The sequence below is a fragment of the Scyliorhinus torazame genome, chromosome 6, assembly GCF_047496885.1.
Source record: "Scyliorhinus torazame isolate Kashiwa2021f chromosome 6, sScyTor2.1, whole genome shotgun sequence".
NCBI lineage: Eukaryota > Metazoa > Chordata > Chondrichthyes > Carcharhiniformes > Scyliorhinidae > Scyliorhinus > Scyliorhinus torazame.
In genome coordinates, this window is record NC_092712.1 from 29,657,476 (window position 1) to 29,681,072 (window position 23,597).

General features: G+C 46.1%; 1 protein-coding gene across 5 annotated transcripts in view; it reads left to right on the plus strand.

The window, feature by feature from the left end:
- The window catches only part of dlec1 (DLEC1 cilia and flagella associated protein), a 259,108-nt gene that overhangs the window by 91,954 nt on the left and 143,557 nt on the right, over nt 1-23,597 (plus strand). For all 5 annotated transcript variants that reach the window (XM_072508068.1, XM_072508073.1, XM_072508072.1 and 2 more), the window contains one exon: nt 20,922-21,084. In XM_072508068.1, the coding sequence (XP_072364169.1) occupies nt 20,922-21,084 (163 nt within the window). The remainder of the gene's footprint in view (nt 1-20,921; nt 21,085-23,597) is intronic.

A 23,597-nucleotide genomic window follows, 5' to 3' on the forward strand; every position in this document is an offset into this window, starting at 1 on the left:
ACTGTCGATAGGGGAGTGGGTTAGATTGTACACTGTCGATAGAGGAGTGCGTTAGATTGTACACTGTCGATAGAGGAGTGGGTTAGATTGTACACTGTCGATAGAGGAGTGGGTTAGATTGTACACTGTCGTTAGAGGAGTGGGTTAGATTGTACACTGTCGTTAGGGGAGTGGGTTAGATTGTACACTGTCGATAGGGGAGTGGGTTAGATTGTACACTGTCGATAGGGGAGTGGGTTAGATTGTACACTGTCGATAGGGGAGTGGGTTAGATTGTACACTGTCGATAGAGGAGTGCGTTAGATTGTACACTGTCGATAGAGGAGTGCGTTAGATTGTACACTGTCGATAGGGGAGTGGGTTAGATTGTACACTGTCGATAGGGGAGTGGGTTAGATTGTACACTGTCGATAGGGGAGTGGGTTAGATTGTACACTGTCGATAGAGGAGTGCGTTAGATTGTACACTGTCGATAGGGGAGTGGGTTAGATTGTACACTGTCGATAGAGGAGTGCGTTAGATTGTACACTGTCGATAGAGGAGTGGGTTAGATTGTACACTGTCGATAGAGGAGTGGGTTAGATTGTACACTGTCGTTAGAGGAGTGGGTTAGATTGTACACTGTCGATAGAGGAGTGGGTTAGATTGTACACTGTCGATAGGGGAGTGGGTTAGTTTGTACACTGTCAATAGAGGAGTGGGTTAGATTGTACACTGTCGATAGGGGAGTGGGCTAGATTGTACACTGTCGATAGGGGAGTGGGTTAGATTGTACACTGTCGATAGGGGAGTGGGTTAGATTGTACACTGTCGATAGAGGAGTGGATTAGATTGTACACTGTCGATAGGGGATTGGGTTAGATTGTACACTGCCGATAGAGGAGTGGGCTCCATTGTACACTGTCGATAGAGGAGTGGGTTAGATTGTACACTGTCGATAGAAGAGTGGGTTAGATTGTACACTGTCGATAGAGGAGTGGATTAGATTGTACACTGTCGATAGTGGAGTGGGTTAGATTGTACACTGTCGATAGAAGAGTGGGTTAGATTGTACACTGTCGATAGAGGAGTGGGTTAGATTGTACACTGTCGATAGTGGAGTGGGTTAGATTGTACACTGTCGATAGAGGAGTGGATTAGATTGTACACGGTCTCTGGAAGAGTGGGTTAGATTGTACACTGTCGAAAGCGGTGTGGCTTAGTTTGTACACGGTCTATGGGAGAGTGGGTTAGTTTGTACACGGTCTATGGGAGAGTGGGTTAGATTGTACACTGTCGATAGCGGAGTGGATTAGATTGTACACCGTCTATGGAAGAGTGGGTTAGATTGTACACTGTCGATAGAGGAGTGGGTTAGATTGTACACTGTCGATAGGGGAGTGGGGTAGATTGTACACTGTCGATAGGGGAGTGGGGTAGATTGTACACTGTCGATAAGGGAGTGGGTTAGATTGTACACTGTCGATAGAGGAGTGGGTTAGATTGTACACTGTCGATAAGGGAGTGGGTTAGATTGTACACTGTCGATAAGGGAGTGGGTTAGTTTGTACAATGTCGATAGTGGAGTGGGTTAGATTGTACACTGTCGATAGAGGAGTGGGTTAGATTGTACACCGTCTATGGAAGAGTGGGTTAGATTGTACACTGTCGATAGGGGAGTGGATTAGATTGTACACTGTCGAAAAGGGAGTGGGTTAGATTGTACACTGTCGAGAGAGGAGTGGGTTAGATTGTACACTGTCAATAGGGGAGTGGGTTAGATCGTACACTGTCGATAGGGGAGTGGGTTAGATTGTACACTGTCCATAGGGGAGTGGGTTAGATTGTACACTGTCGATAGGGGAGTGGGTTAGATTGTACACTGTCGATAGAGGAGTGGATTAGATTGTACACTGTCGATAGGGGAGTGGGTTAGATTGTACTCTGTCGATAGGGGAATGGGTTAGATTGTACACTGTCGAAAAGGGAGTGGGTTAGATTGCACACTGTCGAGAGAGGAGTGGGTTAGATTGTACACTGTCGATAGTGGAGTGGGTTAGATTGTATACTGTCGATAGAGGAGTGGGTTAGATTGTACACTGTCGAAAAGGGAGTGGTTAGATTGTACACGGTCTATGGAAGAGTGGGTTAGATTGTACACTGTCGATAGGGGAGTGGGTTTGATTGTACACCGTCTATGGAAGAGTGGGTTAGATTGTACACTGTCGATAGGGGAGTGGGTTTGATTGTACACTGTCGATAGAGGAGTGGGTTAGATTGTACAATGTCGATAATGGAGTGGGTTAGATTGTACACTGTCGATAGAGGAGTGGGTTAGATTGTACACTGTCGATAAGGGAGTGGGTTAGTTTGTACAATGTCGATAGTGGAGTGGGTTAGATTGTACACTGTTGATAGAGGAGTGGGTTAGATTGTACACTGTCGAGAGAGGAGTGGGTTAGATTGTGCACTGTCGATAGAGGAGTGGATTAGATTGTACACGCTCTCTGGAAGAGTGGGTGAGATTGTACACTGTCGAAAGCGGTGTGGCTTAGTTTGTACACGGTCTATGGGAGAGTGGGTTCAATTGTACACGGTCTATGGAAGAGTGGGTTAGATTGTACACTGTCGTTAGAGGAGTGGGTTAGATTGTACACTGTCGATAGGGGAGTGGGTTAGATTGTACACTGTCGATAGGGGAGTGGGTTAGATTGTACACTGTCGATAGAGGAGTGGATTAGATTGTACACTGTTGATAGGGGAGTGGGTTAGATTGTACACTGTTGATAGAGGAGTGGGCTACATTGTACACTGTCGACAGAGGAGTGGATTAGATTGTACAAGGTCTCTGGAAGAGTGGGTGAGATTGTACACTGTCGAAAGCGGTGTGGCTTAGTTTGTACACGGTCATTGGGAGAGTGGGTTAGTTTGTACACGGTCTATGGGAGAGTGGGTTAGATTGTACACTGTCGATAGAGGAGTGGGTTAGATTGTACACTGTCGATAGGGGAGTGGGTTAGATTGTACACTGTCGATAGAGGAGTGGGTTAGATTGTACACTGTCGTTAGAGGAGTGGGTTAGATTGTACACTGTCGATAGAGGAGTGGGTTAGATTGTACACTGTCGTTAGAGGAGTGGGTTAGATTGTACACTGTCGATAGGGGAGTGGGTTAGATTGTACACTGTCGAGAGGGGAGTGGGTTAGATTGTACACTGTCGATAGAAGAGTGGGTTAGATTGTACACTGTCAATAGAGGAGTGGGTTAGATTGTACACTGTCGATAGGGGAGTGGATTCGATTGTACACTGTCGTTAGAGGAGTGGGTTAGATTGTACACTGTCGTTAGAGGAGAGGGTTAGATTGTACACTGTCGATAGGGGAGTGGGTTAGATTGTACACTGTCGATAGGGGAGTGGGTTAGATTGTACACTGTCGATAGAAGAGTGGGTTAGATTGTACACTGTCAATAGAGGAGTGGGTTAGATTGTACACTGTCGATAGGGGAGTGGATTCGATTGTACACTGTCGATAGAGGAGTGGGTTAGATTGTACACTGTCGTTAGAGGAGTGGGTTAGATTGTACACTGTCGATAGGGGAGTGGGTTAGATTGTACACTGTCGATAGGGGAGTGGGTTAGATTGTACACTGTCGATAGGGGAGTGGGTTAGATTGTACACTGTCGATAGGGGAGTGGGTTAGATTGTACACTGTCGATAGAGGAGTGCGTTAGATTGTACACTGTCGATAGGGGAGTGGGTTAGATTGTACACTGTCGATAGAGGAGTGCGTTAGATTGTACACTGTCGATAGAGGAGTGGGTTAGATTGTACACTGTCGATAGAGGAGTGGGTTAGATTGTACACTGTCGTTAGAGGAGTGGGTTAGATTGTACACTGTCGTTAGGGGAGTGGGTTAGATTGTACACTGTCGATAGGGGAGTGGGTTAGATTGTACACTGTCGATAGGGGAGTGGGTTAGATTGTACACTGTCGATAGGGGAGTGGGTTAGATTGTACACTGTCGATAGAGGAGTGCGTTAGATTGTACACTGTCGATAGAGGAGTGCGTTAGATTGTACACTGTCGATAGGGGAGTGGGTTAGATTGTACACTGTCGATAGGGGAGTGGGTTAGATTGTACACTGTCGATAGGGGAGTGGGTTAGATTGTACACTGTCGATAGAGGAGTGCGTTAGATTGTACACTGTCGATAGGGGAGTGGGTTAGATTGTACACTGTCGATAGAGGAGTGCGTTAGATTGTACACTGTCGATAGAGGAGTGGGTTAGATTGTACACTGTCGATAGAGGAGTGGGTTAGATTGTACACTGTCGATAGAGGAGTGGGCTACATTGTACACTGTCGACAGAGGAGTGGATTAGATTGTACAAGGTCTCTGGAAGAGTGGGTGAGATTGTACACTGTCGAAAGCGGTGTGGCTTAGTTTGTACACGGTCATTGGGAGAGTGGGTTAGTTTGTACACGGTCTATGGGAGAGTGGGTTAGATTGTACACTGTCGATAGAGGAGTGGGTTAGATTGTACACTGTCGATAGGGGAGTGGGTTAGATTGTACACTGTCGATAGAGGAGTGGGTTAGATTGTACACTGTCGTTAGAGGAGTGGGTTAGATTGTACACTGTCGATAGAGGAGTGGGTTAGATTGTACACTGTCGTTAGAGGAGTGGGTTAGATTGTACACTGTCGATAGGGGAGTGGGTTAGATTGTACACTGTCGAGAGGGGAGTGGGTTAGATTGTACACTGTCGATAGAAGAGTGGGTTAGATTGTACACTGTCAATAGAGGAGTGGGTTAGATTGTACACTGTCGATAGGGGAGTGGATTCGATTGTACACTGTCGATAGAGGAGTGGGTTAGATTGTACACTGTCGTTAGAGGAGAGGGTTAGATTGTACACTGTCGATAGGGGAGTGGGTTAGATTGTACACTGTCGATAGGGGAGTGGGTTAGATTGTACACTGTCGATAGAAGAGTGGGTTAGATTGTACACTGTCAATAGAGGAGTGGGTTAGATTGTACACTGTCGATAGGGGAGTGGATTCGATTGTACACTGTCGATAGAGGAGTGGGTTAGATTGTACACTGTCGTTAGAGGAGTGGGTTAGATTGTACACTGTCGATAGGGGAGTGGGTTAGATTGTACACTGTCGATAGGGGAGTGGGTTAGATTGTACACTGTCGATAGTGGAGTGGGTTAGATTGTACACTGTCGATAGAAGAGTGGGTTAGATTGTACACTGTCGATAGAGGAGTGGGTTAGATTGTACACTGTCGATAGTGGAGTGGGTTAGATTGTACACTGTCGATAGAGGAGTGGATTAGATTGTACACGGTCTCTGGAAGAGTGGGTTAGATTGTACACTGTCGAAAGCGGTGTGGCTTAGTTTGTACACGGTCTATGGGAGAGTGGGTTAGTTTGTACACGGTCTATGGGAGAGTGGGTTAGATTGTACACTGTCGATAGCGGAGTGGATTAGATTGTACACCGTCTATGGAAGAGTGGGTTAGATTGTACACTGTCGATAGAGGAGTGGGTTAGATTGTACACTGTCGATAGGGGAGTGGGGTAGATTGTACACTGTCGATAGGGGAGTGGGGTAGATTGTACACTGTCGATAAGGGAGTGGGTTAGATTGTACACTGTCGATAGAGGAGTGGGTTAGATTGTACACTGTCGATAAGGGAGTGGGTTAGATTGTACACTGTCGATAAGGGAGTGGGTTAGTTTGTACAATGTCGATAGTGGAGTGGGTTAGATTGTACACTGTCGATAGAGGAGTGGGTTAGATTGTACACCGTCTATGGAAGAGTGGGTTAGATTGTACACTGTCGATAGGGGAGTGGATTAGATTGTACACTGTCGAAAAGGGAGTGGGTTAGATTGTACACTGTCGAGAGAGGAGTGGGTTAGATTGTACACTGTCAATAGGGGAGTGGGTTAGATCGTACACTGTCGATAGGGGAGTGGGTTAGATTGTACACTGTCCATAGGGGAGTGGGTTAGATTGTACACTGTCGATAGGGGAGTGGGTTAGATTGTACACTGTCGATAGAGGAGTGGATTAGATTGTACACTGTCGATAGGGGAGTGGGTTAGATTGTACTCTGTCGATAGGGGAATGGGTTAGATTGTACACTGTCGAAAAGGGAGTGGGTTAGATTGCACACTGTCGAGAGAGGAGTGGGTTAGATTGTACACTGTCGATAGTGGAGTGGGTTAGATTGTATACTGTCGATAGAGGAGTGGGTTAGATTGTACACTGTCGAAAAGGGAGTGGTTAGATTGTACACGGTCTATGGAAGAGTGGGTTAGATTGTACACTGTCGATAGGGGAGTGGGTTTGATTGTACACCGTCTATGGAAGAGTGGGTTAGATTGTACACTGTCGATAGGGGAGTGGGTTTGATTGTACACTGTCGATAGAGGAGTGGGTTAGATTGTACAATGTCGATAATGGAGTGGGTTAGATTGTACACTGTCGATAGAGGAGTGGGTTAGATTGTACACTGTCGATAAGGGAGTGGGTTAGTTTGTACAATGTCGATAGTGGAGTGGGTTAGATTGTACACTGTTGATAGAGGAGTGGGTTAGATTGTACACTGTCGAGAGAGGAGTGGGTTAGATTGTGCACTGTCGATAGAGGAGTGGATTAGATTGTACACGCTCTCTGGAAGAGTGGGTGAGATTGTACACTGTCGAAAGCGGTGTGGCTTAGTTTGTACACGGTCTATGGGAGAGTGGGTTCAATTGTACACGGTCTATGGAAGAGTGGGTTAGATTGTACACTGTCGTTAGAGGAGTGGGTTAGATTGTACACTGTCGATAGGGGAGTGGGTTAGATTGTACACTGTCGATAGGGGAGTGGGTTAGATTGTACACTGTCGATAGAGGAGTGGATTAGATTGTACACTGTTGATAGGGGAGTGGGTTAGATTGTACACTGTTGATAGAGGAGTGGGCTACATTGTACACTGTCGACAGAGGAGTGGATTAGATTGTACAAGGTCTCTGGAAGAGTGGGTGAGATTGTACACTGTCGAAAGCGGTGTGGCTTAGTTTGTACACGGTCATTGGGAGAGTGGGTTAGTTTGTACACGGTCTATGGGAGAGTGGGTTAGATTGTACACTGTCGATAGAGGAGTGGGTTAGATTGTACACTGTCGATAGGGGAGTGGGTTAGATTGTACACTGTCGATAGAGGAGTGGGTTAGATTGTACACTGTCGTTAGAGGAGTGGGTTAGATTGTACACTGTCGATAGAGGAGTGGGTTAGATTGTACACTGTCGTTAGAGGAGTGGGTTAGATTGTACACTGTCGATAGGGGAGTGGGTTAGATTGTACACTGTCGAGAGGGGAGTGGGTTAGATTGTACACTGTCGATAGAAGAGTGGGTTAGATTGTACACTGTCAATAGAGGAGTGGGTTAGATTGTACACTGTCGATAGGGGAGTGGATTCGATTGTACACTGTCGTTAGAGGAGTGGGTTAGATTGTACACTGTCGTTAGAGGAGAGGGTTAGATTGTACACTGTCGATAGGGGAGTGGGTTAGATTGTACACTGTCGATAGGGGAGTGGGTTAGATTGTACACTGTCGATAGAAGAGTGGGTTAGATTGTACACTGTCAATAGAGGAGTGGGTTAGATTGTACACTGTCGATAGGGGAGTGGATTCGATTGTACACTGTCGATAGAGGAGTGGGTTAGATTGTACACTGTCGTTAGAGGAGTGGGTTAGATTGTACACTGTCGATAGGGGAGTGGGTTAGATTGTACACTGTCGATAGGGGAGTGGGTTAGATTGTACACTGTCGATAGGGGAGTGGGTTAGATTGTACACTGTCGATAGGGGAGTGGGTTAGATTGTACACTGTCGATAGAGGAGTGCGTTAGATTGTACACTGTCGATAGGGGAGTGGGTTAGATTGTACACTGTCGATAGAGGAGTGCGTTAGATTGTACACTGTCGATAGAGGAGTGGGTTAGATTGTACACTGTCGATAGAGGAGTGGGTTAGATTGTACACTGTCGTTAGAGGAGTGGGTTAGATTGTACACTGTCGTTAGGGGAGTGGGTTAGATTGTACACTGTCGATAGGGGAGTGGGTTAGATTGTACACTGTCGATAGGGGAGTGGGTTAGATTGTACACTGTCGATAGGGGAGTGGGTTAGATTGTACACTGTCGATAGAGGAGTGCGTTAGATTGTACACTGTCGATAGAGGAGTGCGTTAGATTGTACACTGTCGATAGGGGAGTGGGTTAGATTGTACACTGTCGATAGGGGAGTGGGTTAGATTGTACACTGTCGATAGGGGAGTGGGTTAGATTGTACACTGTCGATAGAGGAGTGCGTTAGATTGTACACTGTCGATAGGGGAGTGGGTTAGATTGTACACTGTCGATAGAGGAGTGCGTTAGATTGTACACTGTCGATAGAGGAGTGGGTTAGATTGTACACTGTCGATAGAGGAGTGGGTTAGATTGTACACTGTCGATAGAGGAGTGGGCTACATTGTACACTGTCGACAGAGGAGTGGATTAGATTGTACAAGGTCTCTGGAAGAGTGGGTGAGATTGTACACTGTCGAAAGCGGTGTGGCTTAGTTTGTACACGGTCATTGGGAGAGTGGGTTAGTTTGTACACGGTCTATGGGAGAGTGGGTTAGATTGTACACTGTCGATAGAGGAGTGGGTTAGATTGTACACTGTCGATAGGGGAGTGGGTTAGATTGTACACTGTCGATAGAGGAGTGGGTTAGATTGTACACTGTCGTTAGAGGAGTGGGTTAGATTGTACACTGTCGATAGAGGAGTGGGTTAGATTGTACACTGTCGTTAGAGGAGTGGGTTAGATTGTACACTGTCGATAGGGGAGTGGGTTAGATTGTACACTGTCGAGAGGGGAGTGGGTTAGATTGTACACTGTCGATAGAAGAGTGGGTTAGATTGTACACTGTCAATAGAGGAGTGGGTTAGATTGTACACTGTCGATAGGGGAGTGGATTCGATTGTACACTGTCGATAGAGGAGTGGGTTAGATTGTACACTGTCGTTAGAGGAGAGGGTTAGATTGTACACTGTCGATAGGGGAGTGGGTTAGATTGTACACTGTCGATAGGGGAGTGGGTTAGATTGTACACTGTCGATAGAAGAGTGGGTTAGATTGTACACTGTCAATAGAGGAGTGGGTTAGATTGTACACTGTCGATAGGGGAGTGGATTCGATTGTACACTGTCGATAGAGGAGTGGGTTAGATTGTACACTGTCGTTAGAGGAGTGGGTTAGATTGTACACTGTCGATAGGGGAGTGGGTTAGATTGTACACTGTCGATAGGGGAGTGGGTTAGATTGTACACTGTCGATAGGGGAGTGGGTTAGATTGTACACTGTCGATAGGGGAGTGGGTTAGATTGTACACTGTCGATAGAGGAGTGCGTTAGATTGTACACTGTCGATAGGGGAGTGGGTTAGATTGTACACTGTCGATAGAGGAGTGCGTTAGATTGTACACTGTCGATAGAGGAGTGGGTTAGATTGTACACTGTCGATAGAGGAGTGGGTTAGATTGTACACTGTCGTTAGAGGAGTGGGTTAGATTGTACACTGTCGTTAGGGGAGTGGGTTAGATTGTACACTGTCGATAGGGGAGTGGGTTAGATTGTACACTGTCGATAGGGGAGTGGGTTAGATTGTACACTGTCGATAGGGGAGTGGGTTAGATTGTACACTGTCGATAGAGGAGTGCGTTAGATTGTACACTGTCGATAGAGGAGTGCGTTAGATTGTACACTGTCGATAGGGGAGTGGGTTAGATTGTACACTGTCGATAGGGGAGTGGGTTAGATTGTACACTGTCGATAGGGGAGTGGGTTAGATTGTACACTGTCGATAGAGGAGTGCGTTAGATTGTACACTGTCGATAGGGGAGTGGGTTAGATTGTACACTGTCGATAGAGGAGTGGGTTAGATTGTACACTGTCGTTAGAGGAGAGGGTTAGATTGTACACTGTCGATAGAGGAGTGGGTTAGATTGTACACTGTCGATAGAGGAGTGCGTTAGATTGTACACTGTCGATAGGGGAGTGGGTTAGATTGTACACTGTCGATAGAGGAGTGCGTTAGATTGTACACTGTCGATAGAGGAGTGGGTTAGATTGTACACTGTCGATAGAGGAGTGGGTTAGATTGTACACTGTCGTTAGAGGAGTGGGTTAGATTGTACACTGTCGTTAGGGGAGTGGGTTAGATTGTACACTGTCGATAGGGGAGTGGGTTAGATTGTACACTGTCGATAGGGGAGTGGGTTAGATTGTACACTGTCGATAGGGGAGTGGGTTAGATTGTACACTGTCGATAGAGGAGTGCGTTAGATTGTACACTGTCGATAGAGGAGTGCGTTAGATTGTACACTGTCGATAGGGGAGTGGGTTAGATTGTACACTGTCGATAGGGGAGTGGGTTAGATTGTACACTGTCGATAGGGGAGTGGGTTAGATTGTACACTGTCGATAGAGGAGTGCGTTAGATTGTACACTGTCGATAGGGGAGTGGGTTAGATTGTACACTGTCGATAGAGGAGTGCGTTAGATTGTACACTGTCGATAGAGGAGTGGGTTAGATTGTACACTGTCGATAGAGGAGTGGGTTAGATTGTACACTGTCGTTAGAGGAGTGGGTTAGATTGTACACTGTCGATAGAGGAGTGGGTTAGATTGTACACTGTCGATAGGGGAGTGGGTTAGTTTGTACACTGTCAATAGAGGAGTGGGTTAGATTGTACACTGTCGATAGGGGAGTGGGCTAGATTGTACACTGTCGATAGGGGAGTGGGTTAGATTGTACACTGTCGATAGGGGAGTGGGTTAGATTGTACACTGTCGATAGAGGAGTGGATTAGATTGTACACTGTCGATAGGGGATTGGGTTAGATTGTACACTGCCGATAGAGGAGTGGGCTCCATTGTACACTGTCGATAGAGGAGTGGGTTAGATTGTACACTGTCGATAGAAGAGTGGGTTAGATTGTACACTGTCGATAGAGGAGTGGATTAGATTGTACACTGTCGATAGTGGAGTGGGTTAGATTGTACACTGTCGATAGAAGAGTGGGTTAGATTGTACACTGTCGATAGAGGAGTGGGTTAGATTGTACACTGTCGATAGTGGAGTGGGTTAGATTGTACACTGTCGATAGAGGAGTGGATTAGATTGTACACGGTCTCTGGAAGAGTGGGTTAGATTGTACACTGTCGAAAGCGGTGTGGCTTAGTTTGTACACGGTCTATGGGAGAGTGGGTTAGTTTGTACACGGTCTATGGGAGAGTGGGTTAGATTGTACACTGTCGATAGCGGAGTGGATTAGATTGTACACCGTCTATGGAAGAGTGGGTTAGATTGTACACTGTCGATAGAGGAGTGGGTTAGATTGTACACTGTCGATAGGGGAGTGGGGTAGATTGTACACTGTCGATAGGGGAGTGGGGTAGATTGTACACTGTCGATAAGGGAGTGGGTTAGATTGTACACTGTCGATAGAGGAGTGGGTTAGATTGTACACTGTCGATAAGGGAGTGGGTTAGATTGTACACTGTCGATAAGGGAGTGGGTTAGTTTGTACAATGTCGATAGTGGAGTGGGTTAGATTGTACACTGTCGATAGAGGAGTGGGTTAGATTGTACACCGTCTATGGAAGAGTGGGTTAGATTGTACACTGTCGATAGGGGAGTGGATTAGATTGTACACTGTCGAAAAGGGAGTGGGTTAGATTGTACACTGTCGAGAGAGGAGTGGGTTAGATTGTACACTGTCAATAGGGGAGTGGGTTAGATCGTACACTGTCGATAGGGGAGTGGGTTAGATTGTACACTGTCCATAGGGGAGTGGGTTAGATTGTACACTGTCGATAGGGGAGTGGGTTAGATTGTACACTGTCGATAGAGGAGTGGATTAGATTGTACACTGTCGAAAAGGGAGTGGTTAGATTGTACACGGTCTATGGAAGAGTGGGTTAGATTGTACACTGTCGATAGGGGAGTGGGTTTGATTGTACACCGTCTATGGAAGAGTGGGTTAGATTGTACACTGTCGATAGGGGAGTGGGTTTGATTGTACACTGTCGATAGAGGAGTGGGTTAGATTGTACAATGTCGATAATGGAGTGGGTTAGATTGTACACTGTCGATAGAGGAGTGGGTTAGATTGTACACTGTCGATAAGGGAGTGGGTTAGTTTGTACAATGTCGATAGTGGAGTGGGTTAGATTGTACACTGTTGATAGAGGAGTGGGTTAGATTGTACACTGTCGAGAGAGGAGTGGGTTAGATTGTACACCGTCTATGGAAGTGTGGGTTAGATTGTACACTGTCAAGAGGGGAGTGGGTTAGATTGTACACTGTCGATAGAGGAGTGGGTTAGATTGTACAATGTCGATAATGGAGTGGGTTAGATTGTACACTGTCGATAAGGGAATGGGTTAGATTGTACACTGTCGATAGTGGAGAGGGTTAGATTGTACACTGTCGATAGAGGAGTGGGTTAGATTGTACACTGTCGATAATGGAGTGGGTTAGTTTGTACAATGTCGATAGTGGAGTGGGTTAGATTGTACACTGTCGATAGAGGAGTGGGTTAGATTGTACACCGTCTATGGAAGAGTGGGTTAGATTGTACACTGTCGATAGGGGAGTGGGTTAGATTGTACACTGTCGAAAAGGGAGTGGGTTAGATTGTACACTGTCAATAGGGGAGTGGGTTAGATTGTACACTGTCGATAGAGGAGTGGGTTAGATTGTACACCGTCTATGGAAGAGTGGGTTAGATTGTACACTGTCGAGAGAGGAGTGGGTTAGATTGTACACGGTCTATGGAAGAGTGGGTTAGATTGTACACTGTCGATTGGGGAGTGGTTTAGATTGTACACTGTCGATAGGGGAGTGGGTTAGATTGTACACTGTCGATAGAGGAGTGGGTTAGATTGTACACTGTCGATAGGGGAGTGGGTTAGATTGTACACTGTCGATAGGGGAGTGGGTTAGATTGTACACTGTCCATAGGGGAGTGGGTTAGATTGTACACTGTCGATAGGGGAGTGGGCTAGATTGTACACTGTCGATAGAGGAGTGGATTAGATTGTACACTGTCGATAGGGGAGTGGGATAGATTGTACACTGTCGATAGGGGAGTGGGTTAGATTGTACACTGTCGATAGGGGAGTGGGTTAGATTGTACACTGTCGATAGAGGAGTGGGTTAGATTATACACTGTCGATAGAGGAGTGGGTTAGATTGTACACCGTCTATGGAAGAGTGGGTTAGATTGCACACTGTCGAGAGAGGAGTGGGTTAGATTGTACACTGTCGAAAAGGGAGTGGGTTAGATTGTACACTGTCGATAGAGGAGTGGGTTAGATTGTACACTGTCGAAAAGGGAGTTGGTTAGATTGTACACGGTCTATGGAAGAGTGGGTTAGATTGTACACTGTCGATAGGGGAGTGGGTTAGATTGTACACTGTCGAAAAGGGAGTGGGTTAGATTGTACACTGTCGAAAAGGGAGTGGGTTAGATTGTACACTGTCGAAAAGGGAGTGGGTTAGATTGTACACCGTCGATAGAGGAGTGCGTTAGATTGTACACTGTCGAAAAGGGAGTGGGTTAGTTTGTACAATGTCGATAGTGGAGTGGGTTAGATTGTACACTGTCGTTAGAGGAGAGGGTTAGATTGTACACTGTCGATAGAGGAGTGGGTTAGATTGTACACTGTCGATAGAGGAGTGCGTTAGATTGTACACTGTCGATAGGGGAGTGGGTTAGATTGTACACTGTCGATAGAGGAGTGCGTTAGATTGTACACTGTCGATAGAGGAGTGGGTTAGATTGTACACTGTCGATAGAGGAGTGGGTTAGATTGTACACTGTCGTTAGAGGAGTGGGTTAGATTGTACACTGTCGTTAGGGGAGTGGGTTAGATTGTACACTGTCGATAGGGGAGTGGGTTAGATTGTACACTGTCGATAGGGGAGTGGGTTAGATTGTACACTGTCGATAGGGGAGTGGGTTAGATTGTACACTGTCGATAGAGGAGTGCGTTAGATTGTACACTGTCGATAGAGGAGTGCGTTAGATTGTACACTGTCGATAGGGGAGTGGGTTAGATTGTACACTGTCGATAGGGGAGTGGGTTAGATTGTACACTGTCGATAGGGGAGTGGGTTAGATTGTACACTGTCGATAGAGGAGTGCGTTAGATTGTACACTGTCGATAGGGGAGTGGGTTAGATTGTACACTGTCGATAGAGGAGTGCGTTAGATTGTACACTGTCGATAGAGGAGTGGGTTAGATTGTACACTGTCGATAGAGGAGTGGGTTAGATTGTACACTGTCGTTAGAGGAGTGGGTTAGATTGTACACTGTCGATAGAGGAGTGGGTTAGATTGTACACTGTCGATAGGGGAGTGGGTTAGTTTGTACACTGTCAATAGAGGAGTGGGTTAGATTGTACACTGTCGATAGGGGAGTGGGCTAGATTGTACACTGTCGATAGGGGAGTGGGTTAGATTGTACACTGTCGATAGGGGAGTGGGTTAGATTGTACACTGTCGATAGAGGAGTGGATTAGATTGTACACTGTCGATAGGGGATTGGGTTAGATTGTACACTGCCGATAGAGGAGTGGGCTCCATTGTACACTGTCGATAGAGGAGTGGGTTAGATTGTACACTGTCGATAGAAGAGTGGGTTAGATTGTACACTGTCGATAGAGGAGTGGATTAGATTGTACACTGTCGATAGTGGAGTGGGTTAGATTGTACACTGTCGATAGAAGAGTGGGTTAGATTGTACACTGTCGATAGAGGAGTGGGTTAGATTGTACACTGTCGATAGTGGAGTGGGTTAGATTGTACACTGTCGATAGAGGAGTGGATTAGATTGTACACGGTCTCTGGAAGAGTGGGTTAGATTGTACACTGTCGAAAGCGGTGTGGCTTAGTTTGTACACGGTCTATGGGAGAGTGGGTTAGTTTGTACACGGTCTATGGGAGAGTGGGTTAGATTGTACACTGTCGATAGCGGAGTGGATTAGATTGTACACCGTCTATGGAAGAGTGGGTTAGATTGTACACTGTCGATAGAGGAGTGGGTTAGATTGTACACTGTCGATAGGGGAGTGGGGTAGATTGTACACTGTCGATAGGGGAGTGGGGTAGATTGTACACTGTCGATAAGGGAGTGGGTTAGATTGTACACTGTCGATAGAGGAGTGGGTTAGATTGTACACTGTCGATAAGGGAGTGGGTTAGATTGTACACTGTCGATAAGGGAGTGGGTTAGTTTGTACAATGTCGATAGTGGAGTGGGTTAGATTGTACACTGTCGATAGAGGAGTGGGTTAGATTGTACACCGTCTATGGAAGAGTGGGTTAGATTGTACACTGTCGATAGGGGAGTGGATTAGATTGTACACTGTCGAAAAGGGAGTGGGTTAGATTGTACACTGTCGAGAGAGGAGTGGGTTAGATTGTACACTGTCAATAGGGGAGTGGGTTAGATCGTACACTGTCGATAGGGGAGTGGGTTAGATTGTACACTGTCCATAGGGGAGTGGGTTAGATTGTACACTGTCGATAGGGGAGTGGGTTAGATTGTACACTGTCGATAGAGGAGTGGATTAGATTGTACACTGTCGAAAAGGGAGTGGTTAGATTGTACACGGTCTATGGAAGAGTGGGTTAGATTGTACACTGTCGATAGGGGAGTGGGTTTGATTGTACACCGTCTATGGAAGATTGGGTTAGATTGTACACTGTCGATAGGGGAGTGGGTTTGATTGTACACTGTCGATAGAGGAGTGGGTTAGATTGTACAATGTCGATAATGGAGTGGGTTAGATTGTACACTGTCGATAGAGGAGTGGGTTAGATTGTACACTGTCGATAAGGGAGTGGGTTAGTTTGTACAATGTCGATAGTGGAGTGGGTTAGATTGTACACTGTTGATAGAGGAGTGGGTTAGATTGTACACTGTCGAGAGAGGAGTGGGTTAGATTGTACACCGTCTATGGAAGAGTGGGTTAGATTGTACACTGTCAAGAGGGGAGTGGGTTAGATTGTACACTGTCGATAGAGGAGTGGGTTAGATTGTACAATGTCGATAATGGAGTGGGTTAGATTGTACACTGTCGATAAGGGAATGGGTTAGATTGTACACTGTCGATAGTGGAGAGGGTTAGATTGTACACTGTCGATAGAGGAGTGGGTTAGATTGTACACTGTCGATAATGGAGTGGGTTAGTTTGTACAATGTCGATAGTGGAGTGGGTTAGATTGTACACTGTCGATAGAGGAGTGGGTTAGATTGTACACCGTCTATGGAAGAGTGGGTTAGATTGTACACTGTCGATAGGGGAGTGGGTTAGATTGTACACTGTCGAAAAGGGAGTGGGTTAGATTGTACACTGTCAATAGGGGAGTGGGTTAGATTGTACACTGTCGATAGAGGAGTGGGTTAGATTGTACACCGTCTATGGAAGAGTGGGTTAGATTGTACACTGTCGAGAGAGGAGTGGGTTAGATTGTACACGGTCTATGGAAGAGTGGGTTAGATTGTACACTGTCGATTGGGGAGTGGTTTAGATTGTACACTGTCGATAGGGGAGTGGGTTAGATTGTACACTGTCGATAGAGGAGTGGGTTAGATTGTACACTGTCGATAGGGGAGTGGGTTAGATTGTACACTGTCGATAGGGGAGTGGGTTAGATTGTACACTGTCCATAGGGGAGTGGGTTAGATTGTACACTGTCGATAGGGGAGTGGGCTAGATTGTACACTGTCGATAGAGGAGTGGATTAGATTGTACACTGTCGATAGGGGAGTGGGATAGATTGTACACTGTCGATAGGGGAGTGGGTTAGATTGTACACTGTCGATAGGGGAGTGGGTTAGATTGTACACTGTCGATAGAGGAGTGGGTTAGATTATACACTGTCGATAGAGGAGTGGGTTAGATTGTACACCGTCTATGGAAGAGTGGGTTAGATTGCACACTGTCGAGAGAGGAGTGGGTTAGATTGTACACTGTCGAAAAGGGAGTGGGTTAGATTGTACACTGTCGATAGAGGAGTGGGTTAGATTGTACACTGTCGAAAAGGGAGTTGGTTAGATTGTACACGGTCTATGGAAGAGTGGGTTAGATTGTACACTGTCGATAGGGGAGTGGGTTAGATTGTACACTGTCGAAAAGGGAGTGGGTTAGATTGTACACTGTCGAAAAGGGAGTGGGTTAGATTGTACACTGTCGAAAAGGGAGTGGGTTAGATTGTACACCGTCGATAGAGGAGTGCGTTAGATTGTACACTGTCGAAAAGGGAGTGGGTTAGTTTGTACAATGTCGATAGTGGAGTGGGTTAGATTGTACACTGTTGATAGAGGAGTGGGTTAGATTGTACACTGTCGAGAGAGGAGTGGGTTAGATTGTACACCGTCTATGGAAGAGTGGGTTAGATTGTACACTGTCAAGAGGGGAGTGGGTTAGATTGTACACTGTCGATAGAGGAGTGGGTTAGATTGTACACTGTCGATAATGGAGTGGGTTAGTTTGTACAATGTCGATAGTGGAGTGGGTTAGATTGTACACTGTCGATAAGGGAATGGGTTAGATTGTACACTGTCGATAGTGGAGAGGGTTAGATTGTACACTGTCGATAGAGGAGTGGGTTAGATTGTACACTGTCGATAATGGAGTGGGTTAGTTTGTACAATGTCGATAGTGGAGTGGGTTAGATTGTACACTGTCGATAGAGGAGTGGATTAGATTGTACACCGTCTATGGAAGAGTGGGTTAGATTGTACACTGTCGATAGGGGAGTGGGTTAGATTGTACACTGTCGAAAAGGGAGTGGGTTAGATTGTACACTGTCGAGAGAGGAGTGGGTTAGATTGTACACTGTCAATAGGGGAGTGGGTTAGATTGTACACTGTCGATAGAGGAGTGGGTTAGATTGTACACCGTCTATGGAAGAGTGGGTTAGATTGTACACTGTCGAGAGAGGAGTGGGTTAGATTGTACACGGTCTATGGAAGAGTGGGTTAGATTGTACACTGTCGATTGGGGAGTGGTTTAGATTGTACACTGTCGATAGGGGAGTGGGTTAGATTGTACACTGTCGATAGAGGAGTGGGTTAGATTGTACACTGTCGATAGGGGAGTGGGTTAGATTGTACACTGTCGATAGGGGAGTGGGTTAGATTGTACACTGTCCATAGGGGAGTGGGTTAGATTGTACACTGTCGATAGGGGAGTGGGCTAGATTGTACACTGTCGATAGAGGAGTGGATTAGATTGTACACTGTCGATAGGGGAGTGGGTTAGATTGTACTCTGTCGATAGGGGAATGGGATAGATTGTACACTGTCGATAGGGGAGTGGGTTAGATTGTACACTGTCGATAGGGGAGTGGGTTAGATTGTACACTGTCGATAGAGGAGTGGGTTAGATTATACACTGTCGATAGAGGAGTGGGTTAGATTGTACACCGTCTATGGAAGAGTGGGTTAGATTGCACACTGTCGAGAGAGGAGTGGGTTAGATTGTACACTGTCGAAAAGGGAGTGGGTTAGATTGTACACTGTCGATAGAGGAGTGGGTTAGATTGTACACTGTCGAAAAGGGAGTTGGTTAGATTGTACACGGTCTATGGAAGAGTGGGTTAGATTGTACACTGTCGATAGGGGAGTGGGTTAGATTGTACACTGTCGAAAAGGGAGTGGGTTAGATTGTACACTGTCGAAAAGGGAGTGGGTTAGATTGTACACTGTCGAAAAGGGAGTGGGTTAGATTGTACACCGTCGATAGAGGAGTGCGTTAGATTGTACACTGTCGAAAAGGGAGTGGGTTAGATTGTACACTGTCGATAGAGGAGTGGGTTAGATTGTACACTGTCGAAAAGGGAGTTGGTTAGATTGTACACGATCTATGGAAGAGTGGGTTAGATTGTACACTGTCGATAGGGGAGTGGTTTTGATTGTACACCGTCTATGGAAGAGTGGGTTAGATTGTACACTGTCGATAGGGGAGTGGGTTTGATTGTACACTGTCGATAGAGGAGTGGGTTAGATTGTACACTGTCGAGAGAGGAGTGGGTTAGATTGTACACCGTCTATGGAAGAGTGGGTTAAATTGTACACTGTCGAGAGGGGAGTGTGTTAGATTGTACACTGTCGATAGGGCAGTGGGTTAGATTGTACACCGTCTATGGAAGAGTGGGTTAGATTGTACACTGTCGAGAGGGCAGTGGGTTAGATTGTACACTGTCGATAGGGGAGTGGGTTAGATTGTACACTGTCGAGAGGGGAGTGGGTTAGATTGTACACTATCGATAGAGGAGTGGGTTAGATTGTACACCGTGCATGGAAGAGTGGGTTAGTTGTACACTGTCGAGAGAGGAGTGGGTTAGATTGTACACTGCCGAAAAGGGAGTGGGTTAGATTGTACACGGTCTATGGAAGAGTGGGTTAGATTGTACACTGTCGATAGGGGAGTGGGTTAGATTGTACACTGTTAATAGGGGAGTGGGTTAGATTGTACACTGTCGATAGAGGAGTGGGTTAGATTGTACACCGTCTATGGAAGAGTGGGTTAGATTGCACACTGTCGAGAGAGGAGTGGGTTAGATTGTACACTGTCGAAAAGGGAGTGGGTTAGATTGTACACGGTCTATGGAAGAGTGGGTTAGATTGTTCACTGTCGATAGGGGAGTGGGTTTGATTGTACACTGTCGATAGAGGAGTGGGTTAGATTGTACACTGTCGATAGTGGAGTGGGTTAGATTGTACACTGTCGATAAGCGAGTGGGTTAGATTGTACACTGTCGATAGTGGAGTGGGTTAGATTGTACACCGTCGATAGAGGAGTGGGTTAGATTATACACTGTCGAAAAGGGAGTGGGTTAGATTGTACACTGTCGATAGGGGAGTGGGTTAGATTGTACACTGTCGATAGAGGAGTGGGTTAGATTGTACACTGTCGATAGTGGAGTGGGTTAGATTGTACACTGTCGATAAGCGAGTGGGTTAGATTGTACACTGTCGATAGTGGAGTGGGTTAGATTGTACACCGTCGATAGAGGAGTGGGTTAGATTATACACTGTCGATAGAGGAGTGGGTTAGATTGTACACTGTCGATAAGCGAGTGGGTTAGATTGTACACCGTCTATGGAAGAGTGGGTTAGATTGTACACTGTCGAGAGAGGAGTGGGTTAGATTGTACACTGTCGATAAGCGAGTGGGTTAGATTGTACACCGTCTATGGAAGAGTGGGTTAGATTGTACACTGTCGAGAGAGGAGTGGGTTAGATTGTACACTGTCGAAAAGGGAGTGGGTTAGATTGTACACTGTCGATAGTGGAGTGGGTTAGATTGTACACTGTCGATAGCGGAGTGGGTTAGATTGTACACTGTCGATAGAGGAGTGGGTTGGATTGTACACCGTCTATGGAAGAGTGGGTTAGATTGTACACTGTCGATCGCGGAGTGGGTTAGTTTGTACCCGGTCTATGGAAGAGTGGGTTAGATTGTACACTGTCGATAGCTTAGTGGGTTAGTTTGTACACGGTCTATGGGAGAGTGGGTTAGATTGTGATAAATTGCAATAGTTGGTTAGTTCTCTGTCGCACAGCGAGTAATCAGTACTTGGAATTGAGCCATGGAATGCGATTTATTCATAATTTAGCACCTCAAACAGGAAAAAAAAAAAAAAAATGATCTTGCACGGTTCACCCACAAACTTTGCAACTAGATTGAGGTACTATTTTGGTGGCAGGTCAAATATTAGAAGTGAATTGTTTATCTCAGTCAATTGCTACATAATGGTAAATGTTCAAAATTAACACACTTTTCTGTTTGGTTCTCTGTTATCTCAGGCACTGGCCAACATGTTGCTCTGGAATTTGTCTCTATCTCTGATGGGGAGAGTGTTACTGCCCCTGGAGAATGCAGAGATATAACAGCGGATCACTTTGTGCGCTTTGAAGCTACCAACCCTTGTGTTTGTTCTCAAAAGATAGTCATCCTTCGCAACGCAACGTAAGCACAATGGTCGCTGTTTTTGTAAAGGATCAGTAAGAAAACAATTGAAAGTTTGGCACTAAGGTCTCTGAGTTACCAGTGGCTTCATGTCAGAAGCAAGAAACTGTTATTGAATTACTTATCTTGTTGATTTTTGGCCCACTATGGAACTATTCTGAGGAATTTGCACGTAAACTGACTTCCATGATCATTTGAATGTCTTTTGAAGCGCTTTTCACCAAAAATCTTCTGCACATTCATTTACAGAATTCTTCAGTCGTGCTGAAGGCCAGCTCATACATTTTCCTGTGCTGGAGTAGCTTTACCTCCCAAATTGGTGTTGAGATTCTTGATTATTGGATTATTGCACTCATAGAGGAGTGGGTTAGATTGTACACGGTCAAGTGGAGAGTATCCCATTGCACCCCTGACCTGTGTCTTGTAGATAGCAGACAGACTTTGGGGCGTCAAGAAGGCAGGATTGCCAGCCTCTGACCTGCTCTTGCAGCCACAATATTAATGTGGCTCGTCCAGTTCAATTTCTGATCAATGGTAACTCCCAGGATGTTGATAATTCAGGATTCAGCGATATTATTGCCATTGAATGTTGAGGGAAAATCGTTAGATTCTCTCTTGTCGGAGGTGGTCAAATCCCGGGCGCTTGTTGCTTGCCACTTATCGGCCCAAACATGAATGTTGTCCCAGTCTTACTGCATAGGGGTACGGACTGCTTCAGTATCTGAGGAGACACAAATGGTGCTGAACATTGTGCATCAAGTGATCATCCCCACTTCTGGGCTGGTTTAGCTCAGTGGGCTAAACAGCTGGTTTGTGATGCAGAACAAGGCCAGCAGCACGGGTTCAATTCCCATACCAGCCTCCTCGGACAGGCGCCAGAAGGTGGCAACTTGGTGCTTTTCACAGTAACCTCATACTTGTGACAATAAAAGGTTAAAATAATGAGGGACGGTCATAAATTAAGCAGTTGAAGATATTTGGGTCTTGGACACTACCCTGAGGAACTCCTGCAGTGATGTCCTGGGAGTCAGATGATTGACCTCCAACAACCAGAACAATCAGCTAGGTATTGTGGTGATATGCCTGAAAACAATATTGTATAGAGGTGGTGGTGCGACCACCAACCAGCAGGTGATGGTACAGATCCACCATGCGGTCTCGAGACAGTGGTCATGTGACAAGGCACTCAGATATAAGTCAGGGCAGATCCGGTGATCCTCAGAAGGTTGTAAGACGTACATGGGGACAGTCGTGCATAGGGGTAGTTCCAGGGGAGTCTCAAGAAACTCCAGGATAACTTGCTCTGTATCTGATTGTCACCTTACCACGTGTGCTTTAATAAAGATTCTGGCTTGGACAAGTCACCAGCAGTTCTGTGGATTCATTGCTCGACACCGGACACAACAGGTGTGACTCCAACCAGTGACTCCCGATTCCCATTGATTTCAGTTTTGTTAGGGCTCCTTGATGCCATACTCGGTCAAGTTTAAAAAAAAAAAAAAATTTAGAGTACCCAATTCATTTTTTTTCCAATTAAGGGGCAATTTAGCGTGGCCAATCCACCTGCCCTGTACATCTTTGGGTTGTGGGGGCGAAACCCACGCAAACACGGGGAGAATGTGCAAACTCCACATGGACAGTGACCCAAAGCCAGGATCGAACCTGGGACCTCGGAGCCGTGAGGCAGCAATGCTAACCGCTGCGCCACCGTGCTGCCCGCATACTCGGTCAAGTTGATGTCAAGGGCAATCAATCTCACCTGACTTCTGGGGTTCAGCACCCTTGTCCATGTTTAGACCAAGGCTGTAATGAAGTCAGGAGCTGAGTGACTCTGCCAGAATCCAAACTGACCTTCAGTGAGTAGATTATGGCTGGGGCTGGTTTAGCACACTGGGCTAAATAACTGGCTTTTAAAGCAGACCAAGGCAGGCCAGCAGCATGGTTCAATTCCCGTACCAGCCTCCCCGAACAGGCGCAGGAATGTGGCGACTAGGGGCTTTTCACGGTAACTTCATTGAAGCCTACTTGTGACAATAAGCGATTTTCATTTCATTTCAATAAGTGCTACTTTATAGCGTTGTCAATGGCACCTTCCATCACTTTGCTGATGATCAAGAGTAGACTGATGGAGTGGTAATTGGCTGGGTTGGATCGTCCTGCCTTTTGTGGACAAAATTAAGCATGAAAGCAAACAAATGATTCAGGGCTGTGGTGGATGGAATGGAGCTACTAGAGCAAAAGGAGCACGAGTAGACCATTCAGCCCATTGAGTCTGCTCCGGCATTCACTTAGATTGTGGCCGATCATCTACCACAATGGTGTTTTCCTGTGCTATCCCCGTATTCCTTGATGTCAATTTAACGTGGCCAATCCACCTACCCTGCACATAGAATCATAGAATTTACAGTGCGGAAGGAGGCCACTCGGCCCATCTTTGGGTTGTGGGGGTGCAACCCACACAGGCACGGGGAGAATGTGCAAACTCCACACGGACAGTGGCCCAGGGCCGGGAT